Genomic DNA, 13,319 nt, shown 5'->3' on the forward strand with positions numbered 1-13,319 from the left:
CTTAAGATATATTTTTAATATCTTTTGTTATTTAAAAAACTAGGTTTTACCTAGCATAATACTGTCTAGGTCCATCTATGTTGTCACAAATGGTAAGGTTTCATTCTTTTTTATGGCCAAGTAAAATTCCAATGTATATACAGAGGGTGCCAACAAAATGTATACACATTTCCAGAGATGGTCAACATTGCTCGAACAGTAGTTCGCAGTAATCAGAAGTATCTGGACGCTGACGGTAACCTTTGAGCTCCTCTTGTAATTGCAGAAGTCAAATGTGACTTGTATTCATCTTTTGTTATCAGTATATATTATTACAATTTCAATAGTGTTTTTTTTTTCCTTTCTTAAAGTGTGTATACGTTTTTTTGGCATCCTGTGTATGTACCACTTCTTCTTTATCCAGTCATCTATCAATGGACATGTAGGTTGCTTCCAGGTCTTGTCTGTTGTAAATAATGCTGCAGTGAACATAGGCGTACATATATCTTTTTGAATTAGTGTTTCGGATTTTTTTCAGATAATTAACCATAATTGGGATTGCTGGATCGTATGGTAGTTCTATTTTTAATTTTTTCAGGAACTTCCATATTGTGATATAAGTCAGAGAAAGACAAATGCCATATGATTTTACTTATATGTGGAATCTTACAAAATAAAATAAACAAAACAGAAACAAATTCATAGATGCAGAGAACAAACTGATAGTTGCCAGGTGGCAGGGACCTGGGGTGGGGGGTGCTAGGTAAAAAGATGACAGAAGTAAGAAGTACAAATTGGGAGTTACAGAATAGTCATAGGGATATAAAATATAGCATAGGGAATACAGTCAATAATATTGTAATAACTATGTATGGTATTAGGGAGGTACCAGACTTACAGCAGGATCACTTTGTAAGTTATATAAATGTCTAACCACTATATTGTATACCAGAAGCCAAGGTGATATCGAATGTCAACTGTAATTAAACATTTTTTTTTAATTAAGAAAAGCAAAACTAGGTTTTAGGTGAATGTCTGCCCACATCCATAGGTATGTCTTTAGCATAAACTTCAAGAAGGGGGGTTTCTGGAAGGCGTGACAATAAAGGAATTCTTTGACTGAGATAGAAAATTTTAAGTGGAAAAAGAGGTTACTAGAAGAAGTTAAGATTAATTGTTATAATAGGATCACAGCTTTAAAAAAATGTTTCATTTTAAAGCTTCTTTCAGTTTCTTATCTTTATTTAATTGTGATGTATGAGTTTTGAATTAAATTTTTTGGAGAGGAGCATGTCTTGTGTAGTTATTTGGCTTTGAGCTCTACCTTATGGCATTCGTGTGATGTGTTAATTACCTCTTAGAACCTGTTTTCTTGTCTATAACATGTAACAATACCCACAGTTCTTACCATTACAAAAATTTCTTGAATATCCATTCTGTGCTTCAGATTAAAAAAAATCAACAGGACTCATTTATGTCCAGGGAGAAAGTTAGCTCAACAGCTCACCCTGGACTGTGTGTTAGATACATGTGCAGGGAGCCCTGAGGGAGCAGAGGAGGCAGTATTTTGTTCTTAAGGGATGGGGCAGGGAAGGGATCAGGCAAGCCTTCCAGAAAAAAAGCCTGAGATTGGGGAGGAAGCACAATGTGAGCCGGCTCCCCAGGCTAGATGGGAAATTGCATGTGGTTTGCCATGACTAGAATGGCAGTCCAGTGTAGGCAGCTGCTGGCTTGGGAATGTGGTGTATGTAGTTAGGCACTCACTGATTTAGGGAGTTCAGGAGGGGATCAGGAGGGTTTGGAGACAGTTACGTTCAGTTTTGAAAGCCCTCGGGACATCCAAGTGCCTGTGACCAGCCCACAGCTGGATACCTGAGTCTTAAGCTGGGTGCTAGGGTCATGCATTTGGAAGCCATAGGCCTGCTCAGGAACAGTAGTTCTGCCGGCTGGGACAACTGTCAGCGACGGCCTCGAAATTTAGCAGTTATCAGTAAATTAGTGAGTTTTATCTCAGTACAAGTTTTAAGATTTGAAATAATACTCCGTTTTCTTTTGTTTGGTGTGTGCCGGGGCAGGCTGCAAGGGACACATTTCTCTGATCATTCAGTTTTTTGAGATCAGCATTTATGGAATTTTAACTTCTTGGCTTCCAAGTGAACTTGCAAAATGTAAAGCAATGAGTAAGGTTAACTTGTTCTCAGAACTATTTTTTTTTTTTAATGAGTTAATTAAAGTAAGTGTGGGTGCCAGGAGAAAACAACTGCCTGCGGCCCCCCACCCCACCCCAGCCTCTGTGTGGGTGGGTCCTTGAATCCTTTGTTTCCTCTCTGGCAGCACATTAAAGGAGTTTGAGCAGATGCCCAGACACTTGACGGATGAGCTCCACCTGTTCTCCCTGGAGGACCTGGTCAGGGTTAAGAAAGGGCTGCTGGTGTCTTCGCTTAAGGATGTTCTGAAAGCTTCCCTGGAACACGTGGCCTGCTGTGAGGTGAGGTTCGCAGGGGTAGGTGTGTCCCTGAGCTCTCCTTTATGCATCAGGGCCTGTTTTGGGTGCTCTGCACTTTACATCATTTAACCCTCACAGACCCTGAGGGAAGTGCTGACAATACTATTTCCAGATGGGAAAAATGAGATGCACAGCTGTTAAGTAGCAGAGCTGGGAGGCAAGCCTGGGCCATGTGTCTTGGTCAGGGCGCCCAGCCCTGCTCGGGGCCTCCCTGCACCCCCATCTGCCCTAATACAGCCACATGGACTCAGGATCCACGTGGAACAGGAGCTCTTTGTCTCTAGGGACTGAAGAATTGTAGTGCAGTTATCAGAAACAAAATTAGCTCGTTTAAGAATACATGTTTAAAATCATTGTCTTCTTCTCATGCCTCAGTCCACCTTGATATGAAATTTCTCCATGTAAAACGAATACATATTTATTGTTCTGATTCATTTACTGCAGCAGAATATAGCATTCTATTCCTTCTAGAGGCTGGCATCATAGACTTTTAAAAATTGATGCTTATAAAGTTCTGTAAAAGTGGTGACTTAGATTCTCCATCAAAAGAAACATTACCAATGAAGATTTTAACTTTTTGACTCCTCCTCTTACAGCTGTGTCAAGGAAAGGGGTTCATTTGTGAATTTTGCCGGAGTACAACTGTCATTTTCCCATTTCAAACTGCAACGTGTAGAAGATGTTCAGGTATCTTAATAAATTAATAACGTAAAGTTAATAGCTTAATAACTTAAGTGCAAAGTTAACATAAATTTAATAATTTAAGCACAAAATTAACTTAAGCTTAATAGCATTAATAGCATTTCTTTAAGTTATAATGACACTGAAGTGTGCTTATTTGTTGGATTAGAGCTAATAAAGTTTTGGGCACACAGCAAGGAGTATTTGCGTAGGGCAGGGATAAAGGGTGATGTCTGCTGGTACTGGGTTTGGAGGGAGGAGGTAGTCCCTGTTTTGCCTGTGCCCCAATTCTTCTACACCAGGGCGAGCTGCATCCTCTGGGTTTTATAATTGGCTGTGTACTGATAATCGTGCCCAAGGCTTATGGGAAGTGTTGCCTCTGGCTTCTTTGCAATACAATGGCAGAGTTGAGTAGTTGTTATGGAGACCATGTGGCCTCTAGGGCCTAAAACATTTACTATCTAACTCTGCTGTATTAGTGTCTGAGGAAATCCTATGCTCTCTGAACTGTTTCACGGGCGAGATCTCATAATGAATTCTGCCTTTACTCTGGGTGTGAGTGGGCCCTCCTCTTAAACCACTAAAGTGTTGCCTCCTCTAACTCATTAAGCAGTGTTGCAGGGTGGGTTCCATAGCAGAGAAACTCTGAGGCAGGATTTGCATGCAGAAAGTTCCTTGGGGCATGTCTTTAGGCTCAACACCCATGGGGTGTGAAGACAGCAGGATCTGGCAGAAGGAGAGGTGGAACTGTGGTTTGGTTGCAGTGAAGGCTCAGCACATCTCACAGGGAGCTCTGAAGCCAGAATGGCTTTAGCATTGTCCCAAATGGTGGACAAGGGGCCAAGCCAAGTCTTTAAACCCCTCATTAACCAATCACCTGATGCAGTCTGGTGCCAGCAGGGGGACATGACCTTGAGTGAGGCAGCTTTCTCCAGTTAGGGCCATTTCCAGAGAAGGGACATGGCCTCCTGACCCATCGGCCACCAATACTCTCAGCAGCTGGGGGAATGGCCCTTGGGCACTGCGGCATCCACTCATCAGGCTCTGTGAGCCTCATGTTCATGACCTATTGGAGACTTTATAAACCCTCTGAGTACTAAACTGCCTGATTTCTTTCGGGAAGACTGTGGTTTCTGGTCTCAGACCCTCTTTCTCCTCAGAATGGGGATAAGTGGTCTGTATGTATGTGAGAAAACAAGATAGGTCCTTTACTAACGGCTGTCCTCCTTGCAGCTTGCAGAGCTTGCTTTCACAAGCAGTGCTTCCAGTCTGCCGAGTGCCCCCGGTGTGCAAGGATCACAGCTAGGAGACGTTTGGCAAGTTTGCTCTCCGCAGCGACCTGATGCCCCTAAGTACTGTGAAAAAGACTGTTCATCACGCTTTATGACAACACCGATTTGTGTCTATTATTGATACCATTGTTTTAGGTATCGACTACTGTATGTTAAGAAGGAAAATGGCCAATATTCTCTTATTATGTATTTAAAATTTTAAAAGAATGCAGATTCTTTGTTATTAAGCATAGGGTTGTAGTTGGTGATTTTGTTTACAAATGTTCGGTGTTTTTGCTGCTACTGTTTTTTTTAAGAGTTTTGTTTTGATACTTATATTGTATTTGAATAGTTGTGTTTAACTAGTGTTGAAACCTATTTTTTTATGAATTGTAACTGATAAGGTGAATTGCCCAGTTCCTCTGCCTGTAAAGGTTGTTCTGTGAAACAGATTGGTACTTTTGTTGAATAACAATGCAACCAAAAATCTCTTTGCTCAGCTTTTATTTTCAGCTTAAATGCCATTTTGTAATTGTATCAGTCTTACAGATTTTACTTATTCCAGGATGTGTGTAGGGAATACACGTTACTTTCACAGTACGTTATTCAAGCTGAGTTTGAGCTGCTTAGCCATGTGTGGAGGTGCCATTCGAAGCCGTTGCCTCTAGATGGCGCCCATCAAACCTGTATTTGTCATGTCTATTCCACAACCTCAGTCAAGGGATGCATGGGTGAGTAGAACCTCATCCTTGCCCTTTAGGATTTTGTCTTGTACGTGTAAAATTGAACATAAAGTATTTGAAGACTTAAATAAGCTGTGAGAAAATACTGTTCATAACAATGTGATTCTAGTAATAACATTAAAATCATAGACATCAATTAGCAAGTTGAGATGAATCACTAAACCTTTATGAATTCCTTTTTCCTAATATTTCTTAGATGCTTTCTACAAACATATGAGCCTATTTTTTTTGTCTACCTCATATATACTTTCTCGTACTTGAGAAAGGGCTCTGGGGGTCGGTCCCTCCCTGGCACATGTTCAGTCTGGAGTATGGGATATCCCCCAGGATTCACATGCCCTAACTAAACCTACTCTGAATGAACTCAAACAGCGTAGGCCGGCAGTACAGTGGTACAGGTTGTCCCCTAACCCCATCCAGTCCCGTGTGTGTGTGTGTGTGTGTGTGTGTGTGTGTGTGTGTAATTCAGTTGGATAATATTGAGCACATGAAAGAAATGAGTGTCTTCTCATCCTGTCATTGTTTTTCCATCGCAATGTCTCTGCCAAAGGTGTGTGCCATTTGTTATTTAAGCCATGTCTCTTTTAAATAGAAATGTAGTAAAATCAAAATTAAAGCAATGTTTTATTCTTCCCCATTATTTACCCATAGCTTTCATTCCCTTTTATAGATCCAGGGTCAGAGTGGTATGTTGACATTCCATATAACAGCTCTGAGGTTGATGTCAGTATGTCCATTGTACAGGTAAGGAAACTGAGGCTTAGAGAAGAGAAATAACTCACCTAGGTCCCCATGAGTGGTACATGGTAGAGCTGGGATTGCATTTGAGTCTGCATGCCTCCAAAGCCCATATTCTACCCCTACTTCTGTGGTATCTTTTTGAGATAATATGAACATCTGTGGTATCTTCTTGAGATGATATGAGCAAAACCATCTTTAACCTGTGAGTGCTGCTCTAACCTAAGTCTGCAGCATTGGGTTGAGTGCTCTTGTCACCCGGCCTTGCGTTGACTTGAGGAAGTTGCTTTGCTTGAAGTTCTCTGTTTCAGGTGCTGTGTTTGTAAGGCACTGGTGAGTGTGTGCGTGACACATTTTTGTTGTTGAGGAAGAGTGCACAGCAGCTGCCAGGAAATGATGCTTTTGTTTTTTTTATTTTGAGGAAGAATGAGGCAATTTAAATAACTCCTCTGGTTATTTGTCTGAGACATGGTTCTTCCCCACCCTCCCAGCAAGGTGCCTGTTAGAACAGAGAAGTGGCTTCAGCCCACAGGCAACATCCTGTAGGGAAAGGAAGTAATTACTTGTGACATGGATTGCTTTTTAATGGAATTTACTCCTTGTGTGGTTTTTCCATACAAGTCTTCCTTGGCTGCCAGAAGGAAAAGGAAGACTTGGTCTTTCTCATCAGACCATCACTCTCCATGAGGCATCAAGTTGCAGTGCTGTGATCCCAATGATTAATTTTCTGCCTTTATAACAGTTCACTTGGAAAATTCCAGTGACATGTCCTTTACAGTCGTGATTCTCAGCTGCAGGTAGGGAGTTATACCAAAGGACATTCTAACGTGTTGACTTGGGTGAGAATTACTGGATTGATTTTCAGGTCTGCCACTTCCTACCTGTCTAACTCTGGGCAAGCTTCTTAAATGATCTGATCCTCTGCTTGTAAAATAGGGGATAATAACTATATGCAACTGATAAGAAGACTAGAAATGAAAACGAAGCACCCATTAGAAGGCTTGGTACCAGCAGGGGCCCAATAAGTGGTAATAATTAGGTCTAGACGAATGAAAAGCTGACTTATGCCATCTATTTTCTGTATCTTTGTATAAGTTGCTCTCTGAATCTCAGGTTAAGATGAAGATTAAAACAATACTTAGTATTATGGGTTGAATTGTGTCTCCCCAAAATGTATGTGGAAGTTCTAAGTCCAGGTTCCTGGTTTGTGTGACCTTATCTGGAAATAGTCTTTGAATATGTAATTAAGTTAAAATGAGGTCATACTGGATTAGGGTGGACCCAGGTCCACTGACTGGTATTCTTATAAGAAGAGGGGAATTTGGGCAGCGATACAGACACAGAAATCAGGAAGAATACCGCGTGAAGGAGGCAGAGATGAGGGTGATGCCTCTCCAACACTGGAGAGCTGAGGTGAAAGAGGCGGTAGTGTTCCGTTTCTAATGCTCTCTGTTTGGGGCTCTCTATATAGACACCCACAAATCTATAGATGGTGTAGGTTTTTATTTTGTTGTCTTTGAAAGTCCATTTTCTGTGTCTTGATGCCTGAAGGTAAGAGGTCCAATGCGTAACAAATGCCTCTCACATGCCAGGAACTGTGCCTGTTCTTTTACACATGCGATTTACCGTATTTTGCCGTGTGTCATGTGCACTTTTTGCCCAAATTTGTGAGGGAAAAATCAGGGTGCACATTATACATGGGTAGTTCTAATTCCGTATCTATATAAATGTTTTTAATTCTTTTATTTATGCTTATGAGTTAAAAGTGTAACTCTAGAAATCAATGATGATATCTGTATTGAAACTAATACCCTGGAATATGATAATCGGTTTTGTTGCTTTTACGACTTTGCAACGACAGGTGTCAAGAGGTAGCCATGGATTCGGAAGGTGGTGGTTTGAATCATGGTGGAAGGGTGTGGGGGATGCTAGCTGTTACCTCACATTAAAAAGCAGATAAATTCATCTTGATTTTCAGAGGTAATATAAATTGAGATATGTCTTCAAACAAATTTCAAGTGAGACATTGATAGTGAGCATTAAGAAGGCCCTTCCCTTCCTTTGTCTGCACAGGGTTGGGTTGGGATTGGTGCTGGTCAGTGAGGGCACCTGTACCTGCCCCACGCTGGCCCCACTCACGGGCATCTGCATAGAACCGGATGGGTTCTAATGCCCCCCCCCCCCATCCCAGCTTCATGTGGAGGACCTCAGAGGGCAGAGGCTGTGAAATAGAGGGTGTTGAGATATCCTGTGAAATGACCATGGGCAAGCCACTTTTGTTGCCCTCAGCAGTAGGTGTTTAGAGTGTACAATCCTAGAAGATTGGGAGCCAGTGGAGAACAGAATTCTGTTTGGAAACCAAGTCTGAGGAATCACTGGAACATCATCAGGCAGAAGGAAGATCCATTACAGAGGCCTTGATGGAGATAACTGGACTATCTGTTGACATATAGACTCCAGCGGGTGCCAGGCATGAACTCTGCATTCAAGGATCGTTTCTGTGAATTGTTGGCCGATTCCTACCCTCCACTGGCCCGACTCGGCCTCATTCATCTCACCCAAATCCCAGCCTGTGGGAAGGACACTAAGGACACTCAGTACCTGGAAGTTGAGCCTGGGGTGGGAGGGAAGCCCCAAAAGATAAAGGAGGTTGTGAGGCCATCTAAAAAGGTAGCATTGTTAAGGGGACACACCTGAGAGGTTCGAGCTGATAGTGAGCCCTCTGTGGGAAAGTGTGGCAGTCAACTAAGGATGAGCGTTTGGGGAAAAACAGATACCAGAGCTCCTCAGCTGGAATAGGGATCAATGAGGGAGAGGAGGTGGTGAAGAAGAAGACCTTGGTTCGCCTTCAGTGGCTAAAGAAGTGAGGGGACGAGAAATGGAGGAGGGACCAGTGTCAAAGTCTCCGAGAGAGTTTTAAGAACAGAGAAGAAGGATCAACGGCTGCAAAGAGTTCTGAGAGATGTTTCCAGTGGAATAATGAGATAGAAAGAGATATCAGAGTTTAAGGAGAGAGAGAGATTAGGCACGTGCAGTATGTTGAAAAATGAGCAAGGCTGAGAAGGAGGCAGGAGGGGGAAAGGCCCACCGCTGACATTTGCAGAGCCTGTACGAGAAAACAAACGCAGGCCTACATACTACATAGCTCAATATTTAAAAATTAGAATACGTGTTATCCTCCTACTGTGATGCATATTCCCTCATCAGGACCCAGGAGGGCAGGTTTGAATTTCAAATTCTCAGAGCCCTTGCCGCTCTGCTCGGGAATATGATGGCTCAGCGATAGCTGGTGAAGGGCTGAGGCCTGCCCCCTTCCTCTGGCCACCTCTGGCTCCATCGCACAAGCAGCTACCCTAGGCTACTCCTTCGTCTTAGGGGGGCAGCCCAGTTCACCGTTAGGAAATTGTACCAAGGAGAAGGTCCTAAGCAGCCCCAGTCAGTGGCCTGGGGCATTGGGCAGGGAGTTCAGGAATACTCAGAGCACTGTCTAATGGGGGGGGGTGAGGTCCTGGGATGGGCATGTCCCCTTGATTTTGTCCCATTGCCAGTGGGGAAGGACACGGCCTGAGGAAGGCAACAGCAGGGCCTGAGTTCTAGGATCATAGGGTACACTGACCGCGATCGGGGTGTAGGAAGAGTAGGAGCATAAAGGCAGGAACACAGAAGAATGAGGGTAAGGGGGCCGCCCCGGGACAAGACATGCCTGGAGGCAGACACCTGAAAAAGTGCAGAGAAAAGTCCAGGATCTGCCGTAACTCTGTGATCAGTCGCAGCGTCTCAGTCCGCTGAGCTAGGAGAGTCGCCCCTAATTGTGTGAGGAAGTGCATGAGCTTGGTCTTAGTTTTACGCTGATGTTTTCCAGTTGTGCTTGCTGTCTGCCTACTATGACATCACTCATAGGAGCCCTATTTCAGTTTTTAGTGTGAGAAAGGGAGCTGCGATTCCTCTTTTCAAGCCAGTTGGGCCATTATTTATTTAAAGGTAGAGGTTCTTAAATGGTTGTTTTAAGGAAGCATGCTTATAAAGGATGTTGACAGATGAGATTAGGCAATTCTCTACTTCTTTCTCCTTTGGAGATGACGTCAGAAGGCTTATGACTGAGAAGCCTCCTATATACGGTGTCTGGCTGATGTTAAACCAGCTGAGTGAGACCTAGTGGTGGGGACTGAAGTCCCACACTCCTTGTCATGTCTACAATGTTCTTGCAGCGAGATGAGGAAGCTGTCTGGATGCATTAGATCACCATTCCTGGCTTCCAGAAACATGGGCCTGCAAACCACCCACAGAGCTCTCCTGCCGGCACCCCAGGCAGAGGCAGAGAAACGTCTAATTGCTCATTTGAGAAGCATCCCCTTCTGCCACCTCCTGACCCCTGTCACATTGTTCTCATACCATTCACTTTAAACAAATTTCAACACTAGAAACAAATTAACGAAGCCATTTCAATAGGCCACTGTTGCCAGACACATAAGGGTACTGACACGTAAGTACTGTTGCCAGACACATAAGGATATCTCTGGGTAAGGGCTTGACTGTTGACTCCAGTTACCCAGACCTGAACTCTTTGCCCTGTACTCTGCTCATAATGAACTCCACGAAAGTCAAACAAGAGCACGTTGACTCACCACTGAAGGAGGAAGGCTCTGGGGACAGCTTTCTGTCAATAGCCAGTAGAAAATGGCTTCCTAGTAGCTGGTGGACAAACTTGATTCCATCAAGTTAATGCACAGTGGCTTCCATTAACCACAGGCCTGTAAGAAAACCAAGAAGTGTGTGTTCACAGCTTATAGCATGTCCACCAATATTTGGTTCTCCTTCATGGGCACACAGTTGAATTATATGTCCTGGTCCCCTTGCATCTGGGTGAACCAATGTGACTGAAGGGTGGCTGATGTAATACAAGTGGAAGTGATGCATATTACTTCTAGTTTGGCTTTAAAATAGCCTGCTTGACCTTCTATTCTCTCATTTTTCTCTGCTTGTGTGGAAGTGAAGGACTATGTGACAGAAGAGCCACATGTTGGAAAAAGCCCAGATCCCTGAGTTATTGTTTAAAAAAGAGCTACTCAGAAGTGTGGCACCTGCATTGCACTTTGCATTATTTATTTTGTTAAGTTCCTGAGTTTTTGTTGTGCATGTGAACAGCAGCATGACTTAACCTAGCCTTCCCTGACTGATACAGGATGTCCTGATGTCTGTTGTCAAGTGGATGAGCAAGTGGGGGAAGGGTTTGTCACACAGATGGCAAAAGCTATTCTATCTCTAAGTTATGCAGTATTATCTAGTATCCCTTATATTAAAAAATAAATGCATGAGCAGAGGGAAAAAAAATTCAGTGACTTCATGTTGATCTCTATTTCCACTTCTATGTTCTTTTTCACAGCAACATTTTTGAAAGAACAATGCTTTTTTCTTCATTTCCAAACCTATTTTTCTCCCACTGAAATACTTTGGAATGACTCCCAAAGTTACAGCCTCAGCCCTGACCTTTTCCTCAGCTCCAGAATGGTGTAGCCTACCAGCCTACTTGATAACTACATGAATTTCTCCATCGAATCCAAACACCTAAAAGCCATTGTTGTTTTCTGTTTTCCCTCACTCCCCAGGTCCATCAAAATATTCTGTGAGGTATACCTCCAAAATGTTTTGGTCGACACCTTCTCACCACTACTTTTATTGTAACAGTCCACCATCTCTCTCTGGGACTTTCTATTAGGTTGAACCACATGGAACTGCTGCTATTTTATAATATCATCCTAAGCTACAAAATGGCAATCTCATGTGGTTCAGCCTGATCAATAGCCACCTAGCCATTGCCTGCTGCCACACTTGCCCCTCTGCAATCTACTCTCCACACAGCAGCCAGACCAGTCTTCATAAAAGACATAGAGCAGAACATGTATCTCCCTGGCTGAAACCCTCCAGAGGTTCTGTGTTGCATTTAAAACTAAGTCCAAAATTCTTACCCAGGTCAGTTCCCTGTTGGTTTTGACCTCTACTGTCTCCTGAACAATTCTACGCTTTCCTCAGTTTGGTACCTTTGAAAACTTCTTGCCCTTTTCATAGTTTCCCTCACTGCATCCTCAAATCGCCCCACACTTTCCCTTGGGCTACAGAGAATTATAGTGACCCAGGGTTTAGAGTCAGAAAACTACTTGGATCTTCTCACTTCTAATTCTGTGATTTGTGGTAGAGTTCTCAAATTTATTGAGACTCAGATTCTTTATTTGTAAAATGGTGATAACCTATCTCAGAGCGCTATTGTGCAGATTAAGTGACGTAAATTATTAAAAGTGCTTTGCACCGTGTACTTTGTATGTAAAATCAGCGTTTATTATGAGGACTTCACACCACTCCACCTGTCCCCATCCATCACCCTGTTCCTTTCTGAATCATCACTTCTCCTGACTTAGCCCTGGTATAATTCACACATCTGAATCACTGTCCTTCCCTCCTTGTCATCTGACCCTATGAGTCTTCTGTAAGAACAATGTCAACATTTCTAAGGGTTTCCCTTACATTAGATAACTTGTCTTTGGCATGTGAGGGTGATTGTTTTGGCCCATGAGCATGATGAGAACGTAGAGCAGAGAAGTAATAGTCCGAAAACCTACCTTTGAAGGCTCAGACTCTTTCAAGTCACGTGATATTCAACAGAGCCTTTAATCTCTCTGAGTCTTTTTTTCTTTATCTGGAAAATGAGGTATAACACCCACCTTGCAGGGTTGTTGTGATAAATAAGATCGGATAAGTGAACGTGCTGTAATGTACACCACTATGTACATGTAACTCAGAATAATTACTGTCTTCTGATGCTAATACCCATAAGAACATAACACCTGTGCTTTTCACTCTCAAGGCACATGTAAATTGCTATTTGCTTTCTGGAGGGTCACTTCCCAACCAGTCTTCTTTCCTTGTCAGAGTCTGGATTGGCTGTTTCAGTTGAGCTTCCTGGATCCCATTTTAGGATGAGAGAATTGGTGTGGGTAGTGACAGATTTATTAGAGTTGTCAGATTTAGCAAATAAAAATACCCCCACACAGAACACCCCCCACCCTGCCCGTTAAATTTGAATTTCAGATAAACAGGATAAATTTGAAGTACAAGTATGCCCTGCGCAATTTGTATTTTTCTGGCAACCCTCAACCCTGTAGAAAGCTGGGTTGTCACCAGTCCTGTGCGATGGCCATTCACTGTGACTTGTGAGCTGATGGAACATTTTGACCATGTCCCAGCCAGTCTTCCAGGGCACATGCCATCCTTTGGGCAGTCATTATGCCCAGTGGGCTGCTCTTGGTGGCCATGAGCAACTCAGGGCGCTAACGGTGTGTGCCTCTGCATGGGACTCTGCTCATATAGGAATAAGACTTAATTTTCAGCTAATAGAAAATAGTATCG

At 43.0% G+C, this 13,319-nt stretch overlaps 1 protein-coding gene across 8 annotated transcripts in view; it reads left to right on the forward strand.

The window, feature by feature from the left end:
* Positions 1–5,475, forward strand: part of RUBCNL (rubicon like autophagy enhancer) — a 39,818-nt gene extending 34,343 nt beyond the window's left edge. For all 8 annotated transcript variants that reach the window (XM_033105028.1, XM_033105024.1, XM_033105023.1 and 5 more), the window contains 3 exons: positions 2,314–2,467; positions 3,082–3,172; positions 4,400–5,475. In XM_033105028.1, coding sequence (XP_032960919.1) covers positions 2,314–2,467; positions 3,082–3,172; positions 4,400–4,509 — 355 coding nt within the window. In that variant the 3' untranslated portion in view covers positions 4,510–5,475. The remainder of the gene's footprint in view (positions 1–2,313; positions 2,468–3,081; positions 3,173–4,399) is intronic.
* Positions 5,476–13,319: the final 7,844 nt, after the last annotated feature.

This window comes from Rhinolophus ferrumequinum, chromosome 4 (genome assembly GCF_004115265.2).
Source record: "Rhinolophus ferrumequinum isolate MPI-CBG mRhiFer1 chromosome 4, mRhiFer1_v1.p, whole genome shotgun sequence".
Lineage (NCBI taxonomy): Eukaryota > Metazoa > Chordata > Mammalia > Chiroptera > Rhinolophidae > Rhinolophus > Rhinolophus ferrumequinum.